Genomic DNA, 22772 nt, shown 5'->3' with positions numbered 1-22772 from the left:
AATTATTACGGGATTTGCTCAATAGACCCTAATTACTTCATAATTTATTATGAAAATTAATATTTTTGAAGACTGGTATTCCGCATCATTAAAAATTCTTTGTATAATTAACATACCACTAAACTAATATATATTAAAATCAAATACAGAAAGTATCTTGAATACACGACATAATATAATATATATATATATATATATATATATATAACCAGAAGGAATCAAATTCAATAGTATAAAAATAAAGGACTTGTAAATACATTTATTATCAATATAGGTGTATATAGGAAGGCAGATATTAAGGCACTTAATCGTAAATATTGTAAACTCTACCTATCATCTAGGGGAAAGGTGTACAAAATGGTATAATGGGGCAAAAAGATTTGCTAAATAGCGCCTGTACAATCCTTAATAAATGCCATTATGCTACTCCATATTGTATATCATAATTCAATTCCCCTTGAATAACTAACTATGTGAGTAGCACTGGGTAGAAATTTTGTTTTCACACCAACACTTTTTTTTTGAAAGCGTATAACGTGAAAAGAAAATAACCAGGTAAGACAATATTTTTAGTTCAGGTGTTAGGAATTTAACTCTAACAAAAATCTAAGTGTAACTCTCTCTCTTGCCAGTGCGTACTGAGTTGAAAGGGAATTCAGTGTCGGGGCGCGGCAGTCCGCTTCTCCCGCAATGCATCCAGCGGCTAGTGTTGAGAAGGGGTCTGAAAACCGGTTTGGGAGGAAAGGAGAGGACAAAGTGCAACCACGTGTTGACGGAGTGAAATGTCATGCGGAAGTCCTCTTGTAGTTTGTTTTTAAATAATTTTTATTTAATATGTGACTGAGTAGGGCAGACTTATACTATGCAACTATAAAGGGAAGGCCGAAAACTTCATTAAATAGGCATGCGTTAAAAAAAAATAAGGAGCTGAAGCCAGGAGAGAAAAGGCTAGGAAAACATAAAACAACATTTCGTCCAGAAGTGATCGGCACCACATCCACCGCGAGGGTTCAGGCTTTTAACAGAACTCAAGCTGAATTTTTAAAAACCAATCAAAAAGTGGTTTAATACAAAAACATGGGTTGAGAATTTATAATTCAGGTGAGTCTGGATTGTGCTACGTCCTCAGAAAGTCTTTGCCACAGCAGCACGGAAACATCATGTTGGCGCTATAACAAGCGCAAAAAGAGGATCTCATATGACAATAGTGTGTGCGATGTCTTCAAATAGAAACTGTCCTACCAGCGCTGATTTTCGCCAGAAACAAACCTTAAGCAAGAATTAGGAAATCATACTCCTCCAGAAACATTGTTGTTAGCTTAAGAGTCTAGATAGATGACAGGCTCAGTTTTTCTGTAATATTTGGGGCATTTCTAAAAACACACCAAGGCAAGTCTAGATGAAAAAGTTTTGTTAATTGTCGAGGGTCACTCAAGTCATAAATATTTACACGCACTTTTGTTCGCAAAAGCGAATGACATTGCTTTGCTTTGCACTGCATCCACGGCATTCAACGCTTGGACATGACATGACTTTCTTACACTTGGACCTCTGAAGACATTAGGACCAAGAAATCAGTAAGTGGTTCAAACACAATCCAGATAGAGTTGTAACCCAATTTCAAATTGGTTATTTATTTAACGAAGGCTATTGCTAAGCCACAGCAGTGCAAAATGCTATCAATGGATTTGCAAAAAATTGGAGTAGTTCAATCCGGACAGTTTCCAGGACTATATGTACGAAGTTTCAACTTAATGAAAACTCTGAACCAGCACTAAAAATATTAATTCCGATTCCACAGCTATTCAAAGTCAATCTGAGTCTGACACATATATACAGCACAGCAGAGGACAAAATATGCTTGCAGTCACTCCATTTAACCTAAGCCCATCTTCAGTAAGTCGTTTTGTATCGGGGGAAGTGAAAAGAAAACCAAGAAAAAGTCAGGGTATGTGGGTGGCTACTACATTTAACCCCAGACTTAGAAGAAACAAAGAAGAAAAACCAACCGGAGGAAGTCATTGAAGTGAGAAAAAAAAGAAAAGTTCTTCAGGATCGGAATCAGAAAAAGAAAAAGAAGCTTTTTCCGGGGATGACGATGATTAGAGTAATTGCTTATACTACACAAAACAGTACAAGATGCCAAAAAAAACACTTTTTCCACTGCTGTTCTTGCAAAAATAGACACGCGCTGAATCGACAAAAAATACACTTCTGAACTAATAAGAAAATGTATTTTTCTTTTGTCCTTGCTTGACTTTTATGGGAGTAGAATAGTTCATTTATTTGTTAGCGTGATTTCCATAATAAAAAAAAAACGGTTTCTGGTAATATATTTTCTTAATTTTTCAAAAAGTATATCATTTTGTACATCCTTTCCCTACTTTTTAGGACCAATAACAATAACATTTCATATTTATTAAACTTTTAGGAGCTGACTTATAGAAGTATAAATAAAAAACTTATTCTCATGTTACAGTGATATGTATAACATCATAATAAAGGATGGCGTGAAAGTTGAGCCTTTAATTTTAAGAGCCATTTTCTATTAAAATAAATAACTTTACAGGAAAGCTATCCTGTATAGTAATCAAGTTTTATAATACTTTGTTTTTAAGTACTACTTCTTTAACAACGTCAAAATCCTTTCTGATCTAAAATCAACATTTAACCAAATATATCTTCTTACTTAAACTTAAATGCAAAACGCATATTTTTGTACCTGTATTTAACACATCCAGCTTGTAGTATATTCTAGCAAACACTAGCTTTTACTTTACTTTATTTCTTTTCGGACGTTTGGTAACCTTGTCAGTGTTTTTGTTTTTTTCTTTTAGATGAGACATCACATGTTTTTCCAAGTAACCTAAATGGAAATGATACATGGTAGTAGAAGTATATATAATCACCGACTCGAAAAACAGAGCACTTACATTTTATATAAAATTTATTTATTTTTTTAAATGTTTGGTGATATTATATTGTTGTAATAACTTACGCACAAATAAATCAACATGTTGTAAATAATTTCTAACAATAATCATCCGTTTGTTTGAATAAAAAAGAACTGGGTTTCATAAAAAGTGTGTTGCTCAAAAAAAAATTATACATATGTTTTTGGAAACTGGAAGTTATAATACTAGACGACCTAGAACTGGCCCCCAACGGAGGGGTGACGCTCTTGATGATCGCTTTATCATCTTACGTCTCGGAGATCGTCATGCTACAGGCTATAGGAATCAAAAAGCGACTTCATCACGTCCGGAATACTAAAGTACGCGAATACTAAATTACGGACCGTGAGACGAAGACTTGGTGAAACCAATCTTGCTAGTTATAGATGCGCACTCGACCTGAGCTTCGTATTACGCGACTTCAGTTTGACAGGAATTATGAACACTGGGGTGAAGATGAATAATGGGCTCCTTTTGTTTACTGATAAGTCGAGATACGGTTTCCACATAGATGCAGAATGTACTTTTAGTCCTAGGATAGGCTACCAAGGGGGTTTGTTTACTTATGGTGTGGTCTGGAATTTCTCTAAAGGCACGCACAGAGTTGTACGTCATTTAACAGCTGTCAGGTACATTAATGAAATTCTGCAAGAATTTATTCCTATGTTGATTTTATTGAAAGTAATTTTCTTCTGATGCATGATAATGTCATTCCTTACACCGCGAGAATTATTCAGGAATACTTAAACGATGTAGATATTCCTGTCTTGGAGTGGCCAGCGTTAAGTCCAGATGCGAACCCACTTGAAGATTTTTGGGACATGCTTGGGCAAATACTACAAAGTCGTGTTCCTGCTCCTTTTTCCTTAAACGAATTTAAATACGCTCTTTTGGATGAAAGGGAGCTTATTCATCGAGAAGACAATAGTCACTTGATTTTGCCATACCAAGAAAAATGCAAGCAATTATCAAGTGTACCCGTGGAGGCAACACTCGATACTCAAAATGACCCTCCGCAGTTTTGACATTTTATTTTTCAATAATTTAAGGTCTCTTTAACAAACTACCAATTTAGAAATTTTCGTAATAAAATGTTTTGTTTTTAAAATAAATGATTGGTATTAGAAATTTTTTAAAATATGTTGTTTTATTTATGTGTAAGTTATTAGAACAATACATTACAAAACACTTTAAAAAACATTTAAACACATTAAAAAAAAAATTATATATAAAATGTCGTCTGTGAATAATATACAGTGCGGCTCTTAATTGTCCCCCCCTCCTATCGCCAATCAGACACCATTCTGAAAAATTAAATTAAATAGGATTCGTCGTCGACGACCTACTGAGTGGCCAGCCAGATCGCCCGATCTTACACCTCTGGACTTTTTTTTATGGGGCTACTTGAAACAAAAAGTCTACGTCACCCAGCCAGAATCTATCTTCGATCTATGTCAAAGAACAAAAGATGCATGTCGCAATATTGCCATGTTGCGCATGTTGCCACTTTTCAAAATATTCGTGAAGAGTTGTCCAATAGATTATTTTACAGTCTTGAAGTTAATTGTGCACCTTTTAAACATCTTTTGTAGTGAAATAGTTACATTTCTATGTTAGCTATTTTAAATGGAAATAAAAATGCGAAAAATAAAATTTTGAAAGGCTGCAACGATGTATCGCATGACAACGGGGTCATACGATGGCCATTCTCCTTAATTTTATTTTGCAAAACTTCAAAATGTCGGCGGGACACCATTTTAAAGTTTTGCAAAATGAGCTAAGGACACCAAAAAGTAGTATTTAGGTTGCTAATGATATGTGACAAATTTTAATTTTTTATATAAACGCATTTAAAAAAGAGAGGAGGGGGAGGGGGATCATTAAGAGCCGCACTGTATGAAAGTGCTGCGTTTTTCGTGCGAGTGTATATTAAGACTCTAACTCCTACAGTTCATTGACACGACTTACCTTTGCAATAAGTTTTGTACCCACAAACGTTACAATCATAACTTGTTTTTAATTTAGACGGCACGTGACAACTGTAAATATGACTTTTTAGATAAACAAGCTTTGATGCTCGATAGTTGCAAGTCGCACAAGGAAAGTCGTTGGGCTATTAAAAGCAATACATCAAAAAAGTGCAATAAAAAGTTTACTTTAACCTTACCTTTTTCTCTGGTTGTTGCGGTACTTTATGCTCATGTTTAAGATGAATTAAATATTCTTTTCTTGTAGAAAACTTAATCCTGCATTTATCGCACATAAATAAGGCTTGTACCAGCTTATCTGCCGCCAAAGAATGTCTCCTTAAGTGCCACATGTACATTCCTAAAAAAAGCTCGTTTATTCACATGAATGGTTTTTAAAAGCTATTTAATTTACCTTTATGTATAGCTCTATAGTGACATCCTTTATAATTGCAGAAATACATTTCTTCAATGGGAGTCTCTCTGTGTTTAAATTTATAATGTAGTGCCATAGTTTTAAAGGTTTCAGTAGCAAATTCACACAGCAAGCATTGCAGAATATTTTGACCATTCTCATCTTGGACTTTTTCATATGTTTCATATCTAAGATAAATTTATTATTTTATTTATTTATTTATTCCAATAGACGACAGAGACAATTTACAAAAATAATATTAGATATGACAAAATACTAGATAATACCGGGTGGTCCAGAGAAATTTTAACCATGTATTCTACGTCGAAATAAACCCTAGGTTGTCATAACAACTGATAAATATAAACAAGAAATGCTTCCTCTCCGATATAAAGGGTGTTAAAATTATAGGAAAAAGTTTTTTTTATAACTTTTACATTACTTCAAATATTTCTATGAAATTTGCGACTTTTAAGCATCAAGAAGCATTTTTTTTTTATTATACCAGTGGCGTCCGTACGGTATCGCGAATGAATATTTTTTGACAAAAAATCATACCCCAATGGTTAATACAAATCTCTTTGAAATACTCTTGAAATCCTCATTTAATTAGGAGCAAATTCGGTTTCATGATTTTTTGACATACGAGCCACAGCAAAAAAATAAAACATCCTCATGGATGAAGACATCGCCGTACGATTTTTTCTCTGCAATTCTTACTCTGTTCTCGTCCTTTTTCGTCGTGAGCCGTCGTGACTCAAAGGCATAAGTGATAATCGGTCTTACAATGAAGCGGTATATTCCTATTTTAGTCGTCCAGGATATATTTTGGATTTCATTTTCTGTAGTACAAAACAGCAGCGATTAGCACTTCGTAGTCTGATGTTAATTACCTTGGTCAACCCAAATATTTAATTTCAGGGACTGTTTCGAAGTTATATTGGTCCAGACGAGTCCATTTTGTCGTATCCGATCCCTACGCTCAGTTTATGATGTGGTCATGTACTTATTTTTAGGCCTATATTTTCCGCTGCAGATTCAACCTTTACAAATTCTTCTTTAACATCCACTGGAGTTCCCAACGATGTCATCCGCAAAGGCCAGTATAACACGGGACTCCGATTTTTGAATAAAAGTCCTCCTCTTCCTGAGTCGTTTTTGCCTCCCTCACTACCTTCTCTAAAGCTATATTAAATAGGAGCGGGGAGATCGCGTTTCACTGTTTTAGGCTATTATAATAGTAAAGAAGTTTGAAAGGTTCTCTCCGATCCATACTCCACTTATGGAGCCTTCGATGCTGAACACATAATTCATCGATATCTAATAGATCCGCTAGCAGCAGCTAAATTTAGACTTCTTAATTCCGCACAAGGCATTTTAAATGCGTCCAATAAGTTCTTACCCAGAGTCCACAGATATATGAAGAAGTCTAAAGGGATAGCATCAGGGCTCTGTTGATGCCAATTGACTTGTCGTCCATTACGTCCAATTAAGTCCGATTCATCTTTCTAGAAAATGGTGATCCAACCAGTTCCTAATATCAACGGTCAAGTTGGAACTAAACCGCAAATAATAATAATAATAATAATAATAATAATAATAATAATAATAATAATAATAATAATAAATAAATTTATTTGCCAGTAATAGTACAAGTTTACAGTGCATTATTGGTATACATTCTTCATACATGATAAATGTATTACTGCAAAATGAAGCTTAAGGCAGTAAAACTGATATTGAATAAACTCCGTAAAAATTTTGTAACTGTAACTAACAACAAAGAATATTAAATTAATATATAGATTCAATGTTAGCACAATAGCAAATCATAAGTAGTATGTAGTTTTACAATTTCAACACAAGTAAATTACAACACTGTTTTTACCTAAAACATTCTAAATACATAATAGTTCCTAGTTCTTATACTTATAGTAGACGTTTGTACCTACCCAAAACACAAGTACACTATACCGTATGAAAAAAAAAGATAAATAAAAAACAACAAGACTTGTCAAACGAGTCAACGAGTGGTGTGTTAGCAAGTTATTTTTATATAGATATTTGAATTTTGTTGGCGTGAGTATTTTCATTTCGAGAGGAATATGATTGTATAATAGGTAAACATTATAAGAGAAAGATCTTGCAAACAAGGCAGTCTTATGGAAAGGAGGAGATATTAAGCCCCTATACCTTAGGTTTAAGTTGTGAACATCTGTTCTAAACTTTATTTTGTTGTACAAATATGGTGGACAGCGGAGTGAAATGTACGGCGATTTTCCATATCCAACCAATTGCAAGTTTTGAGTTTGTGAATTACTGGCTCAAACTTCCTTATGCCAAATGCAAACCGCAAACACGACCTCTGAACTCGCTGTATCCTGTCCCTATCCTGTTTGGTTAGGCATGGACCATACAATGCATCACAATAATTAAAGTGACTTAACACAAGATCATCTGACAATGTTAATTTTAGTTTTTGACTTAGTGCACGCCTATGTGGATATAACAACTTTAAATTTGCATACGCCCTCTGTACACACGCAGATACATGTTCGCTGAATCTTAAATCTGTATCTAAAATTACCCCCAAATCCCTAGATTTTTTTTCAAAGGTAAGCTCTGAGTTATTTAAATTAATTTTAAGTTGGTTTTCTAAGTCATATTTTGTTTATATGTATGTTATACATTTTTTGTTTTCCAAAAGCAAGTATTTTAGTTTTTAAAGGGTTTAATTTTAAGTGGTGTTTTTCTGAGTTTCGAACTAGTTGATTCAAATCTTTATTTATGTTGAGTTTGTGCTATGCTATTAGGTGTGACAGAGTATAATAATTGTTTATCATCAGCAAAACTATAATCAATACAGTGTTCAAGGGCATGTGTGAGATAACAAGTGTATATGCAGAATAGTAACGGAGATAGCCCGGAGCCCTGTGGAACACCACAGTGAAGCGACCCTCTGTCCGAACATCCCTTATAAGTTTCTACATATTGAACCCTATTAGATAAATAGCTTTTAATTAGATCGACAGCACTCTGTGAAAATCCAATATGCAATAGCAAAGCGAACAGGACCTGGTGGTTTACCTTATCAAACGCTCTTGTGTAGTCTAACAATATCAAAACACATGAGTTTCCAGAGTCTATATTTGACATTATTGAATCAACCACGTCCAACAGTGCTGTACAGCAACTGTAGCCTTTTCTAAATCCCGATTATCTCAAGGGAAGGATATTGTGTTTATTCAGGTGTTCTATTATTCAAGCGGTTAAGATGTTTTCAAATATTTTCGAGCAGGGTGATAAAATGGATATGGGTCTTAATTCTGAAAGGTTTGTGGGCTCGGTTTTAGTTTTTGGCGACGGAAAAACCCTAGTAATTTTTCAGGAGTCTGGAAATTTAGATACGAGAATACACGAGTTATAAATATTAACTAAAATATTTAGAATCTGAGGGCAGCATAATTTTAGCATTTCACTGTTTAGACCATCCGGACCAACAGCATTTGATTTTATTGATGATAAGGCAGTGTAAACTTCCTGTTCATCCGTCAATCTAAAAGAAAAAAGCTCAATAAAGTTTTTTGCCGTACTAGTAGTATATAATAAAATCAAGTCCGGATCTGGTGGTTCAAGTTGAGAAAATTGAAGAAAAAAGTTGTTTATTTCATTCGGGTTATTAAGATTGTTGGGAATGGTATCACCGGACTTTTTGTTTAAAATATTAAGATTCTTGAGAGTTTTCCATAAAATTTTTCCGTTGCCATTGTTATTCTCTAGTAAGTGTTCTAGGTAGGCTCTTTTTTCTCTATTTATAATACTAGTAGTTTCGTTTTTAATGTATTTATAGTAATTCCAATTTAGAGGGGTTTTATTTTTTTAAAATTTGTTATAAGCCTGATCCTTTCGCTTGATAAAACATTGAACAGCATAAGTACACCATGGCTGGTTTCTATGTTTATAGTTAATTGTTTTATAGGGAGCTAATTGATCAAATAAGTTAAGTATTGTATTAGTAAAAAAATCAACTTTCAACACATGATTATTTATATAATAAGTATTATTTAAAGGAGATACAGCCAGGCAGTCGAGCACGCTTTGTTTATCTATTTTACTTAAGCATCTTGACCTTATATAGATTTGTAGGTGTTTACTACATTTTTAAAATAAGACTGACCAAATACTAAATAATGATCAGAGAGATTATTTACTTTATTAGTACCGTAAAAATCTTGCCTGGCTTTCTGCGTAGAAACCAAAATAATATCGATTAGTGTTGAGCTATTATTTGAGATTCTAGTTGGACTATTAATTGTTTGTTTTAGATCAAAGAGTTCTATTGTTTTCCTGAAATTCTGTGATTTTGTGTCCTCTATATTTAGCAGGTCTATATTTATATCTCCACCACATATAATATCATGGCAATTTGTATAAAGTTGTGATAAACTATTCTCAAGGGTATCCAGAAAATCTAAGACACAGCCTGAAGGAGGCCTGTATACAGTGCCTATTATAAGGTTTTTGTTTTTAAGTTTAATTTTAAGCCATACCTCCTCTAGTACTGACGAACAATTTAAATGTAGCTGCTCGAATTCAATTGAATTTGAAATAAATATACCAATACCTCCGCATCTGCCTGCACTGCGATCTAATCTTAAAAATCTATATATAATAATCAACATTTAAAACATCGTCCGGTATACCACAATGCAACCATGTCTCACACAGACCAACAAAGTCAAATTTTTTTTCCAACAAAAATGTTTTAAATTCAGCCAAGTGAGGTACTAATGATCTTATGTTATAAAATGCGAATGAGAATTTTTTCATTTTTTTCCACTAAGTCCGATTAACTCTTGGAAACTCTTCAAAAAATGGCAAATGTAATCATGTTAATAGTTAAATTTGTTAATTAAATTGAGTACTTCAGTAACGTATTTATGCAAAGAACGAGAGAAGAATACAAAAAAGTGTTTTCCTTTTTTTCCCTCAAATAAAAAACGATAGGTTGATATAAGTTACAGATTTGTGGCTACGTAGGATAGGTACTATACTAACTTGATACGAATTTTAAAATCGAAATCAAAAACTTAGGGATTTAGTATATAAAAGTAAACAGAAGCTTATATATAAAAAAAAACAGGATATGAACACAAGTGACAAAGAAAAAAAAGAAATAAAAAATTCTTACCAAGTTAACGCATTTCACCTTTTTACCCCTAAAAAGTTACAATGATTGTTCCAATTGTTTCTCAGTTTTTATTATTTCACTTTTTCCATCCTTCGTTACATAAATTTTCCCACTTTTTGACCAGGCGTTTTTCCGAATTTCTCTTTAGCTATCTGCAACAGATGGTATTTATGGTTTGTTAGTTCTTCAACAACGACCATATTGGATCCTTTAAGTATTTTTTTCTTGAAAAAAACTTCTCGCCTGGCCTGCCACTGCCTGGCCTGCCACGGAGTTAAAAAACATTCTTACCGGCCGCGGTTTGCTGTCAGTCGGATTTTTCTGTCCTATTCTATGACACGCATTTATATCTAAATTATCTATTTTCAATTTAACAGCAAGGGTTTGTTGGACTTTTTCTTTTAGTTTTTCACCATTGGATTCCTTTAATCCATAGAGCCTAAGCTTTCGAATTTTGTTCTAAATTGTCTACCTTTAAATGCAGCTTCGAAACTTTATTTTGACTTTCCTCCAATTTTGTGTTTATCTATTTTCTCGGAGAATGACTTCGAAATAATTTCGGCAACTGCAGTGGCCAAGGTCGCTATGAAATTCTTGTCGTATAAACATTCAGATATACACTGTTTAATATCGTCTTTTTGATTTTTGGTTAAAGGCATTTTTAAGTTAATTACAGCTAATTACCTTTACTTTTTTCTCTGAAATTAACTCTGTCTTGCTAGCCTATCACTCTGGAGAACTTTTATGTTTTTAAAACTTGCAATAAACTGTAGATATTTGCTGTAATTTAGGAGCGGTGTAAAACACGTCTACTCTGCACCGAACATCGAATATATATTCGATGATAAATCTTGATTCTAGAGGAATATTTTCCCACATATTGGGAATTCATTTTTCTCTGGCATAAGAAATTGTAAAAAAATTACAAAATTCGTAGTGGGAAGAAATAGGGTCCAAATATGTAAATATTATAAATTCCATGCCAAACATTAATACTAAATTTACATTTTCGTGGGCCCCTACATGAACCACACCCCGACGAGTAAAACATTAATTATCAGTCCATAATAGGGTATTTAAAACTCTATTCTGCGCAATTGAACGAAGAATCGATTGACAAAAAGTAATCTGGATAATCGATGTTTATCCCTTCTATTAAACCTTGGACGGGTTGCAAATGGTAAGCATATCGATGGTCCTTTTTTAAAACTCGAAGAATTTTTGACTCATAAAAACAAAATGTGCGGGCTGCTAGTCGACTGATTGTTTATTTATTTAAGTACAAGGCTCTCCTACAGATAGACTAAGCAATCCAATAAAAGGAAAGCACAAAATATCTGGTGCTTTCTATCTTGTGCTTGTTCTTGGATTCCCATCAAATTCACGAATAATCCTGTTATTTTTTAAGGTTTAGTTGGATAAGGGATCAATTAAAATCCAATTGACACCTTATCCAAATAAACCCTTAAAAATTAACAAAATTAAACTGGGTCACCACAGCATTGGCTTATACAAATAAGATCTATATGTATATTATATAAATAAGTATACGACATAAAAGTTTAAATTTCCCGGGACATATGGTATTATTGCGAAAATCAAAATTTACATGTTTTTGCCTCGTATATTAATACGCAAGAATATACCATTGCGGATTTCGAGTCACGAAACCTTTAAGACGAGATCGAGTTTGAACTATTCCAGTCTTGTTTTGACAAAATATGGAAAGCTTTCAGCCCTCCAGTAATCGACCTGTTCCTATATGTTTCTTGGAAACCAGAGTCCAATTTAACCTTGGTAGATAGGTTTCTTTATGACATGAAACGTGTTTTATTCTTATGCCTTTCCTCTTTTCAACATAATTAACAAAACAATAAAGAAGATCATTATTGATAAAGCTACCGGTATTCTAATAGTTCCAAAATGACTAAACCAGCCTTGGTACCAGAAACTACTCATAAACTAGTTTATTTTGGTCCTATGGAAAATTTACTTATGTCTCCTTTCAGGGAGCCTTATCCCATGCACAAACAGCTTATCCTGAAGGCAGGGAGGTTATCAGGAGCTCTTTTTTAAAGAGATTTTTTCCTGAGGTAGGAATTGAAGCTATTTTTTGCTCCACAAATGAAAACCTAAATAAAAGTGTATTTAAAAATGGTGAAGTACTGTGGTAAGAAGCAGCTAGATCCATTTTTCTATAATTTCCGGGAAATTATATCTTTTTTTACAGAAATATTTAAATCTGGCGTCTCTTATTCTAATATAAATATTCACAAATCAGCTCTTGTAATGATACTTCATTTTAAAGAAAAAGAGAAGAATATGACCAAAAGATTTTTAAAGGGTTTACATAATATTAAACCTCCACAGCCAAAGTATAAATATACATTAGATCCACATCCAGTATTAGTAAAATTGGCAAAATGGTTTCCGCTGCAAGATATTTTGCTTAAAAAGTTAACACTAAAAGTGGTCGTACTTATTATCATTGATATCGGCACAAAGGTTACAAACTAATAAAAATCAATATTTAATTATTAAAAGAAACAGATAATAATCTACAAATATTCATAAAGGAAAGACGAAAAACATCGGGAAAAAATAGGCTTCAACCAGTTTTGATTTTACCGTTTTTTAAAGAGAATCCAGAATTATGTTTAGGTTCTACTTTCACTGAGTATTTAAAAAAGATTTACGGCCACCAGATGAAAAACTAATTTCAACCCTTTAAAAGCCCATTCATGCCGCTTCAAGCTAAACTATTATTAAAAGAAGAAAGTATTATAGAATTAATAATCAAGCCATTGGATTAAGCCTATTTTGGAGGAATGTGGAATCGATACTAACATTTTCTCTGCATATTCTTTTAGGGATACATCTACTTCAACGGCTCTTTGGAGGAGAAGGTGCTAATATAGAGTCTATAAGGAAATCGGCAGGGTGGACATAAAAATCGAAAGATTTTCAAAGTTTTAGAATAAACCTACATTACCAGATATGTCTAATTTTGCAGAAGGGTTTTTAAAAGAGTCGGTTGTTAAACACGTCTTATATATATAATGAATACAATTACTATTATTAGGTTAAATAAATAGTTGTCAAATATCTACCATATTATTTGGCTTATTTTTTGTTCATATTATTCTATGCTTCATTATATTTAAGCACTGCTATAAGGCTATAATAATGGATTTCGTTGCGTTGATAATATCGATTACTAAATGTTTGTTATATTCTTCAAAGACATGTGTTTTTTTCTATAAATAAAATTACATTAATTTTTATACGATTTTTTGTTCTTATTACGATTACTTCTGTCCAGATTGCCAAATTCTTTAAACATCTACAGGGTGTTTATAATCTGAGACGAGGCTGCGAAGTATAATTAGAAGATCAATCGACTTACCTGTACAAAATACTGAACATTTTTTATCTGAATGACCGTAAGCCTCTGAAAAATGGATCCAAGATATTTTCATTAAAGAAACATCAGTCCTGGTGAGTGAAGAAAAAAGCCCTTAGTTGGCTGGATGAAAAAGTCAATGACACATAGTGAACTCAACTCTTCTTTCACAGGTGTTAAAAGGAATTGCTTCCAAGATAGATAATTAATAATTTTAGTAGAACGACGAAACGAAATACGTACGTACAAATCTCTTATGAGCAAGTTAAAAAAAAACAGGGCCAATATGCGAATGCTGAGGTACACCTGAAGAAACTTCGATACAATTAGAAATATAATTATTTATCCTAACTGTGTGCGACCAGTCAAAAAACAATGACAAAATTCGACCAGTCTTATTAAGTCAGATGATCATGACTAACCCTATCAGTCTTTTGAGAAGTATGTACACACACTATCAACCTGTACAGACCTCTCAAAAGCATCGGTCAAATCATACTGGTAATGCAACAAGTTAGTCACCGTAGATCAAATTGTACAGAACACCACCTGTTAAACAGTTTAGAAATCACTAACTGAATACACACAGCTCGATACTTACAAATATCAGTTCTATCGTAATTTTTATGAATTGGTGGTAATAATCAGGAGATTTGTATTCCTTAGAATCTATATCTACAATCTTGTTTTAACAAAAGGTTTTATTATACTATATATTTTAGAACACTATGGACAATTTTTAGATCTTTTATAAAGAATACTTACAATGATTTTGTAGTTTTCTCAAAGACATCATAGTTCTTAACATCCTCAAATGTAAATATATCTTCTTTGATTAAATCATCAAATCTGTTGTCAGCACCTTGCTTCTCTTGCTCTCGTTTAAATTTACTAATCAAGAGTTCTTCCATCTTCATACTCTCAGTTTTATTAATGTTTATTCGATTACTTTGCTGTATCTCGGATTTTGGTATTTTTCTAACAACTTTTTCTACCATATCAGCTTGTGTCAAGGTGACAATGGTAGATGGACTTTTGTATTTCTTACTGGTCAAAAATTCTTCCATCTTTTTACTTTCTGTGTTGTTAATTATTTTCGGAGCAATATTATTCCTTCCGAAGTTTAAGGTGTTATTTTCTTTTGCTAGGTCATTGTTAGCCATAAAATCATTTTCTGCTTCTCTTTCTTCAAGCTTTTTCTTACATTTTGGTTTAGGCTTATACTTTTTTTTCATTGTTTGATTAACTGGATTTACTTCATTTGAAGAAGAAATTGAGTTAGGCTTAACAACTAAAACTGACGTTTCAGGTTCCTCTTCAAATGGTGTAATTGTAAATTGTATGTCACCTTCATTATTATCTACATTATTTTTAATAGTTTGTGAGTCACAGTTATCATCACTATCAGATTCCCAATCCATTTTAATTCTTGCTACAACATCAATATTTTTGTTGAAGTTATTGTCATTACGTCTTTTGCATTTACTTTGTAAATCTTCTGTTATATTATTATTATTCTCAGCATCTAATGATTGCTTTAACTTAGCATTTCTTGTAAGACATTTTGTTTTTAAATTTTGTTCCTGAAGTTTTTGTGGTTCTGGTTGGGTTTTTTTTTTGGGTCTTCCCCTACGTTTCTGAGGTGAGCTCATCGTAGATCTGAAAAAATATATACATTTTAGACATAAGGTTAATGATGTAGAATAATGAATTATATAAAATAATTTTATTCCTTAGAAAGTTATATACATAGAAGAGCAAAATGTTGATTCTACCCTTCCTAGCTTAAATGAGAATATGACTAGACAACATTTTCTTACATTAAACAGTTTTGCCAGTACAAATATATGGTGCATTTCTTAAATGATGGTTCAATTGTGTTGTTGATAAGGCTAGTTGATTTCTTTTAAATATTTTAGGATTACAGACATTTTTATACTAAATTTTATTATAGCCATATATCGCGTATTATCATCGGGTAGTTTGAAACTTAAGGTCTGGAGTTACACAAATCGAAAACTTATAACAATTACATGGGAATCCCTCAACAAATCTTAAGTAAATAAATAAATATGTCTTTATTTGGTATCAAATGCAAATTGCATTACATTTGCCCAAAAAAGGCAAAGATTAGCTAAAGCCACTTTTATCTCGTGACCTTAATATTAATTAGAAATGTTTCGACAAACAAGTAGTAATATAAAAATCAACCAAAGAACAAATTAAAAGAAAATAAAAATAAACTAATTAAATACATTTGTAAAATCGCAGAAAAAAACTAATTGTGCATTTGTTGCTCCAAGAACAAAGTTTAATAATTATTTTTAACGCGAAACATTGAAAATGAAAAATTAGGTTTAAGTGGATTATAAATTGTTACGGCATTATAAGTATAACTAGGTACGTGAGAAAAGAGGCATGTTATAGTTTGACAAGATATTTTGGCCTTTTGATTTTTATAGAGCCGATACATAAATGTAAGAAAATGACATTCTTAGCCACTATAACACTTACGATACTGAGAGTTTTTTATATGTTTGTTAGTAGAGAGCAAACGCATACACAAATAACACTTCTGGAAGATACACAAATATGTCTTTGGAACCTCAAAGAAGGGGGTATTATCAAATTTAATGTATGTATCATTTTGAATATCAACACGACGGTTTTTTTTTGGCAAAAAGTAATACCTTACTTTTGTTGGCATTTATATTAATATTGTGTTCTTTCGAGGAGCGCAAGATTAAGTTTAGGTCACTATTTATACTTTCAGAAATCTGTTCTACATCATCTAGATCGAAATAATGAATTCACTGAGTATCGCCAGCATACTGGTACACCTAAGAGCTCTTTACGGAAGGTCTGAAGTACCAAAAATAAATTAGGTCCCACGAGAAACTCCACAACTGACGCCATTTACATTTGAGGAACGTAGCCAATTGAAATGCAAAAGTTTGAGGTCGATAAAATATCGATTATTCCCAAACATTTTTGGTCACTTGCGGTTGGTACGTCAACAGACTTAATGTTTCTTTTAAAACTATTTAATAGGCATTTTCATTTTAATGCTGCTTACAATGTGTCACGCGATGGGGATTCCCATTTGACATATCAAAGTGAGGTTAACTGATGGTGAACAGGTTATTGACAGAACTTTAACAAATATAAAATGAAACGTCTCCCTGTATATCTAAATTGACGTGTTTAGGGAACTACTAAGGTATAACCACGAACCACGAACTTATAAATATACCTGGACTGCATATGGCCACGATACCCAAAAATGACCACTGCATGGTGGCCGCCATTTTTATAGTGGTTGTGTCCTTTTGATGTTGGTCACTCTGAAAATTGTTAGTGTTGCCAACAAAAAATATATTAAATAACGGTAATAAAGTTGACGACGCTGACGTTTGACGTGTGAGTATAGCGGATTGCCTAGTTTTGGCGATTTGTAAACGACGCTTGGGTATATCGTCTGGAACAGGCGATGTATCTTTCTCCTTATTTAATACGTGAATAATGTATCACCATCTTTATTTAAAGGTATTATAACCGAATTATTGTGAATTGTCCGTCTGTGTTGTTTATAATAGAATAATATATTGAGGTGTTGACAGAATAATATATTTTTACTATATAAACCCTTTATAATTACAAACCCTCATTAAATCATCTATATTTTCATTCTTATAGATGGTTGTACCTATTAATGTGGAAACACTGTACAGGGTGGCCAAATAAGCGAGGTAAGCGGTTGTATCTCAGGACCTGTACATCTGGCAACAATGGAATTTTTTTTATTATTATAAAAGTGGCCATGAGAAAATTCTGGAAATTATTTTTAAGTTCCGTATTTCACCGAAAGAGGGCGTAACTAAAAATTAAATAAACGAAACGTCTTTTTCTCCGAAAACTTAAATATTAACCTATACTTTTGATATTATTTTTAGTAAGCCTAGATAATTTGCTATAATGTTGGTTTATGAATTATTGACGTACGAACGATAGTAGGGGTGGGGGAAGCTATTGAAAGTGGAATCATTAAAATCGATGTAAATTATAAACCACTTATTCCATTTGAGCAATTCAAAATTTATTTGCAAGATAAATGTAGCTGCTTTAAAAGTTTGATCTCATCACTACCCTATACTTCCTAATAAAACCGCCAGAGGACGCAATTTGTAATAATTCCAGTTTTTTTCATTTTGCTCGAAAAATTCAAATTGAATGGTATATTTTTGACATCATATTTAAAAAGTAGATAAAATTTGCAAAAATTCTGTGAAAACCGCACCATGATATATTTGCTTGTTTTAAAGTTATAGCGAATTAAATTCTTTTACGCACCGAGTATGTACTTATGTACCGCCATCTAGCGCTCGGCCTCTAGTTAACGTATAGTAGGCGGCAAAAACAAAAGAAACTTTTAAAAAGGATTGTATGGAAACGTCAAATATTTATTAGACGGCCAGTTTAAATCTGTTTTCAATTTTCTTTGCTCGATTTTTTGTAAAATGCCTTTATACAAATAATGAAGCTGTGGATTTGATTGCGGTTTTCTTTGAGTGCTTTTAAAATGCCGCAATAGCTGAAAGACAGGATGCCCTTCGGTATTCAGATCGCCGCCATTATGGCAGAAGAATTTTTCCACGGTTGGTACAGCGACTACGCGATACTGGGAGTTTTAGTCGGCCCAAATTTAGAAGGCGTCGTGCTACTAAAAGAACTGAAGAAAACTTTATTAATGTGTTGGCCTACGTAGAGTTTAATAGGCATCTTGGAACTTGTGCGTTATCTTTAGATTTGGGAATAGCTCGAACTACTGTTCAAAATATACTTAAAGACCACAGGTAATACATCTTTTTATTATAATTTTCTAATAGTAGAATATAGGCATTTCTTTTTATTTTAAGGCTACACCCTTTCCATATAATCCTACATCAAGCTCTAAACGAACATGATTTTGAGCGCCGAATTGATTTTTGCCAATGGATACTAGCAATGATTCGCGAAAACAGGGATTTTTTGTCACAGATTTTGTAGACCGATGAAGCCACTTTTTGTAGCGATGGGAAAGCAACAGGCATAATATGCATTATTGGTTGAAAATCCTGGATGCGAGAAGTCCAGCACCAAGCTGGAGTGTAAACGTGTGGTGTGGCATTATCGGAATGAAAATTATTGGTCCTTATTTTTTTGATGGCACATTAACCGGTAATGTTTTTTTTGCATTTTTTAACAAATTCCTTGCCTATTTTATTGGAAGTAAGACGGATCATGTATTTCCAATTGGACGGGTGCCCAGCACATTTTTCCCGTTTGGTGCGTCATCATATAAATAATTACTTTCAAGGGCGCTGGATCGGAAGGGGGAGTCTATATCCTTGGCCGGCCAGGTCACCCGATTTAACATGCCTAGACTTTTACTACTAAAAGATATGGTGTACCAAACTCCACCTACAACAAGACAGGATATGGAAAACTGAATCCGTGGTGCAATAAATGAAATATCAGCTGCTGAAATCGAAACACCAGTTTTTATCCACGCAAAGAAGATTGGAAGCTTGTTTGGAATGTGATGAAAGGCAGTTTGAACACCTATCGAGGCATTAAATACCAAATATGATTGGGTTTAAAATCGGTCCTTTTCAGGACCATAATTTAAATATAAAAAGAAATTCGTTAATAAAATTATTCGCCTTAAGAAAGTCACATAAACTTCCAGTTATTCTGTGATACATAGGTATTATTAATTTATTATTTATCAATCAATTATTACTATAATAATTTATTAATTATGACAACATCATGGTATTCTAGTTGTGGTAATACTAATTAGAGATTTTTAGGCGGGACACACAAGTTTAGGCTCGGTGCGTAAAAAACTTTAATTCGCTATAACTTTAAAACGAGCAAAGATATCATCGTGCGGTTTTTACAGTACTTTTGCAAATTTTATTTACTTTTTAAATAGAATGTCAAAAATATACCATTCGATTTGAATTTTTAGAGCAAAATGAAAAAACTGGAATTATAACAAATTGCGCCCTCTGGTGGTTTTATTAGGAACTATAGGGTAGCAATGATATTAGACTTTTAAAGCAGCTACATTTATCTTGCAAATAAATGTTGAATTGCTCAAATCGAATAAGTGGTTTAGAATTTACATCGATTTTAATGATTCCACTTTCAATAGCTACCCCCACCCCTACTATCGTTCGTACGTCAATAATTCATAAACCAAAATTATAGCAAATTATCTAGGTTTACTAAAAATAATATCAAAAGTATAAGTTAATATTTAAGTTTTCGGAGAAAAAGACGTTTCTTTTATTTAATTTTTAGTTGCGCCCTCTTGCGGTGAAACACGGAACTTAAAAATAATTTCCAGAATTTTCCCATGACCACTTTTATAACAATAAAAAAAATTCCATTATTGCCAGATGTACAGGTCCTGAGATACAGCCGCTTACCTCGCTTATTTGGCCACTCGGTACATGGAAGGAAAGCAAAACTCTTAATAGTAAAAATAGAAAGAAAATAAGTGTTTTTAACTGAATTTGTCTTTGTTTATCAGAGTGATAAAACAAATATTTTAAAGTGCATGCATCTATTCCAAGTTGATTGAAACTTTCGTCTCATTTTAGGTGAGGACTACTTTCTTTCATAAATTTTAACGAAATTCTTTAAGAAAAACAAGAAAAATCACAGATCTAACGCAACTATCTTAATTTTTTACCTATATGTAACTTTCTATTTTGTATTTTTGTAAACATAACCTCTCAAAAAATTGTTTCCCTACAATTGGCACAACTAAAATTTGTCAGAGTGACCAACATCGAAAAGACACAATCACGGAAAATGGCTGCCCCCTAGTAGTGGTCATTTACTTTTCATTGAATTGGCAGTCCAGGTATATTTATTAAGTTCGTGGGTAGGGGAGACAAATCAGCAAAACAAATATTTTTTTGGGGACATATAGTTTGTGTAATATTAGTTGTTCTATTTAATAATTATTACTCTTCAAGAAAATGACAAGTAATTTTTAAGTTTGTTTTAAGAGGCGTCCGGAGCGACCCGCGTTTACACATTTCGTGATGTTTTCCTTCCGACCGTTCTGGGGCCTGCTGACGTAAAGATTCTCTCGAGCGCATCATGCTAGCGAGAGACAGTGGCGTAGTTTATTCGCTAATAGAAATAGGCTTTTTTGATATGATTGTTTTTGGAATTTTTAAAGTAAAAATTTTGTTCTCACAATGTTTGAACAACATTTATTACTATTATATATGTACAGGAGATTCCTGATTACGTTATATTTTAGTTTCGAGTAAAGGCAAATTAAACCACCAATTCTAAATTATCCTTTATTGCGTTTAAATTTTAATAACCAATAAAAATGAAATGTATTATATAATTACATAAGCGCGGATCGGTCAACAAAACGAATATATCAAGGAAACACTAACCGCGATGATTCACACACTTTTGAGCTTCTGCTAAAAATGGAAATTAGGAATTATACCGCGGAGTGTCAACGATATTACCAGCCAAGTGATATCTCGATCAAAAAAAGATGGATAATTTTAAAATTTGATGACGTTTATATATATTGACATGTTAAACAATTAAATACCAATTCCGGTGTGGCCAAAAGTGGAATCAAGATTCAACAGACCCGGAATCCTTACTATATTTAATGGAATTATTTCCAAAAACATCCGAGTATAGTAAGTTTTTGACTGTGTTGGAGCAGGAAGTATTTTTTCTTAGCTTGCATATTTTTTCAATTGATACAGTAATCTGATGGATCTCTCCTGGATCCATTAAAATAACTGGTTTAGTATTTTTTTCAATAGCATTTATTTTCTTGTATGACTTTTGCAAATTTAGAAAAAAAATCTATATTTTTATATAAGTTTTCGTGCATTGGGTTTGTTTCGTTAGATTTTAGTAGGCCATAATCTTTACCAGGAAGGACTGCCAGTTTTGAGCGCCTTTATTAAAAAAGTCGTCTTTTTTCAAAAAAAATCCTGCGCTTAGCCTTCATATTTTGATTTTTTTTTTCTAAAATTTTGGCTCACTCGGTACGTCAGCTCTATGAATAACATCATAATAATCATCGGATGAATTAAAAGAAATTGCAGCAGCATTACAATGGGTCGAATAGGATTCTCTAATTATTAATATCCATGTTTAAAATTAAGCTGGCTGTATTCGTTGGGAATCGTTCAAGAAATCTCAATATCCTGAAATAAGCCTCATTAATTCATTTTAGGAATACAATTTTTTTCAATTGTCCTTTTTTATACACGTGAAGTGTTTGAATAAAGTGCACATCTTATGTTCTCCAAATAGATGAAGTGCCACATTTCTTATGTCTCCCATCAGTCTCTTGGACTTTTCTTCTAAGAAACTGTCAGCCTCATTTTTTCTGTGTATAACTATTTTGTTTATCGCTATACACATTCCCACTGATAAAAGTAAAATTATTCTGTTGGACTATAGTAACGCATTCGATACTTTAAACCGTACCCTTCTTTAAAAACTCATATCAGAGTCTATATATTTCAATAAGTATATAAGTTGAATTATATAGACTTTGCTCACATAAAACTTTTTGTCATTCCGCGAACAATTCCTGTCTTTTGGTGAAACTTCAGCTTTTTTAAAAGTATTAATGGGAGTTCCACAGGGATCGACTATTGGTCCTTTGTTGAACGCCATATATGTATCTAATTTTCCAGCTTTGCTTTTGTCTCGACAATACAGAAATGTATCTTTTTTACTGGAAGAAAGCGATCAAGCAATAACCGTAATAAATTTTCATTTAATATTTTAG

The 22772-nt window shown here is 32.8% G+C and overlaps 1 protein-coding gene and 1 long non-coding RNA gene across 3 annotated transcripts in view; one reads left to right on the top strand and one right to left on the bottom strand.

Moving 5' to 3' along the window:
• Window positions 1-244: 244 nt before the first annotated feature.
• LOC126738300 (myoneurin-like) overlaps window positions 245-22772 on the bottom strand; it is a 40752-nt gene continuing 18224 nt past the window's right edge. Inside the window, exons 1-6 of one of the 2 annotated variants that reach the window (XM_050443572.1) lie at window positions 14696-15589; window positions 5337-5524; window positions 5122-5282; window positions 4923-5067; window positions 2723-2866; window positions 245-2654 (exon numbers count right to left, since the gene is read on the bottom strand). In XM_050443572.1, the coding sequence (XP_050299529.1) occupies window positions 2772-2866; window positions 4923-5067; window positions 5122-5282; window positions 5337-5524; window positions 14696-15582 (1476 nt within the window). In that variant the 5' untranslated portion in view covers window positions 15583-15589 and the 3' untranslated portion in view covers window positions 245-2654; window positions 2723-2771. Of the gene's footprint in view, window positions 2867-4922; window positions 5068-5121; window positions 5283-5336; window positions 5525-14695; window positions 15590-22772 lie in introns of those variants that run through there. The other variant, XM_050443573.1, reaches the window with a different exon arrangement.
• LOC126738314 (uncharacterized) lies at window positions 7830-13634 on the top strand. The gene is made up of 2 exons (XR_007661295.1): window positions 7830-7951; window positions 13398-13634. It is a non-coding gene; the product is annotated as an uncharacterized LOC126738314 (long non-coding RNA).

The sequence above is a fragment of the Anthonomus grandis genome, chromosome 7 (genome assembly GCF_022605725.1).
Source record: "Anthonomus grandis grandis chromosome 7, icAntGran1.3, whole genome shotgun sequence".
Taxonomy (NCBI): domain Eukaryota; kingdom Metazoa; phylum Arthropoda; class Insecta; order Coleoptera; family Curculionidae; genus Anthonomus; species Anthonomus grandis.
The sequence above is the reverse complement of the archived record's forward strand: the minus strand, read 5'-3'. Positions and strand labels throughout refer to the sequence as shown.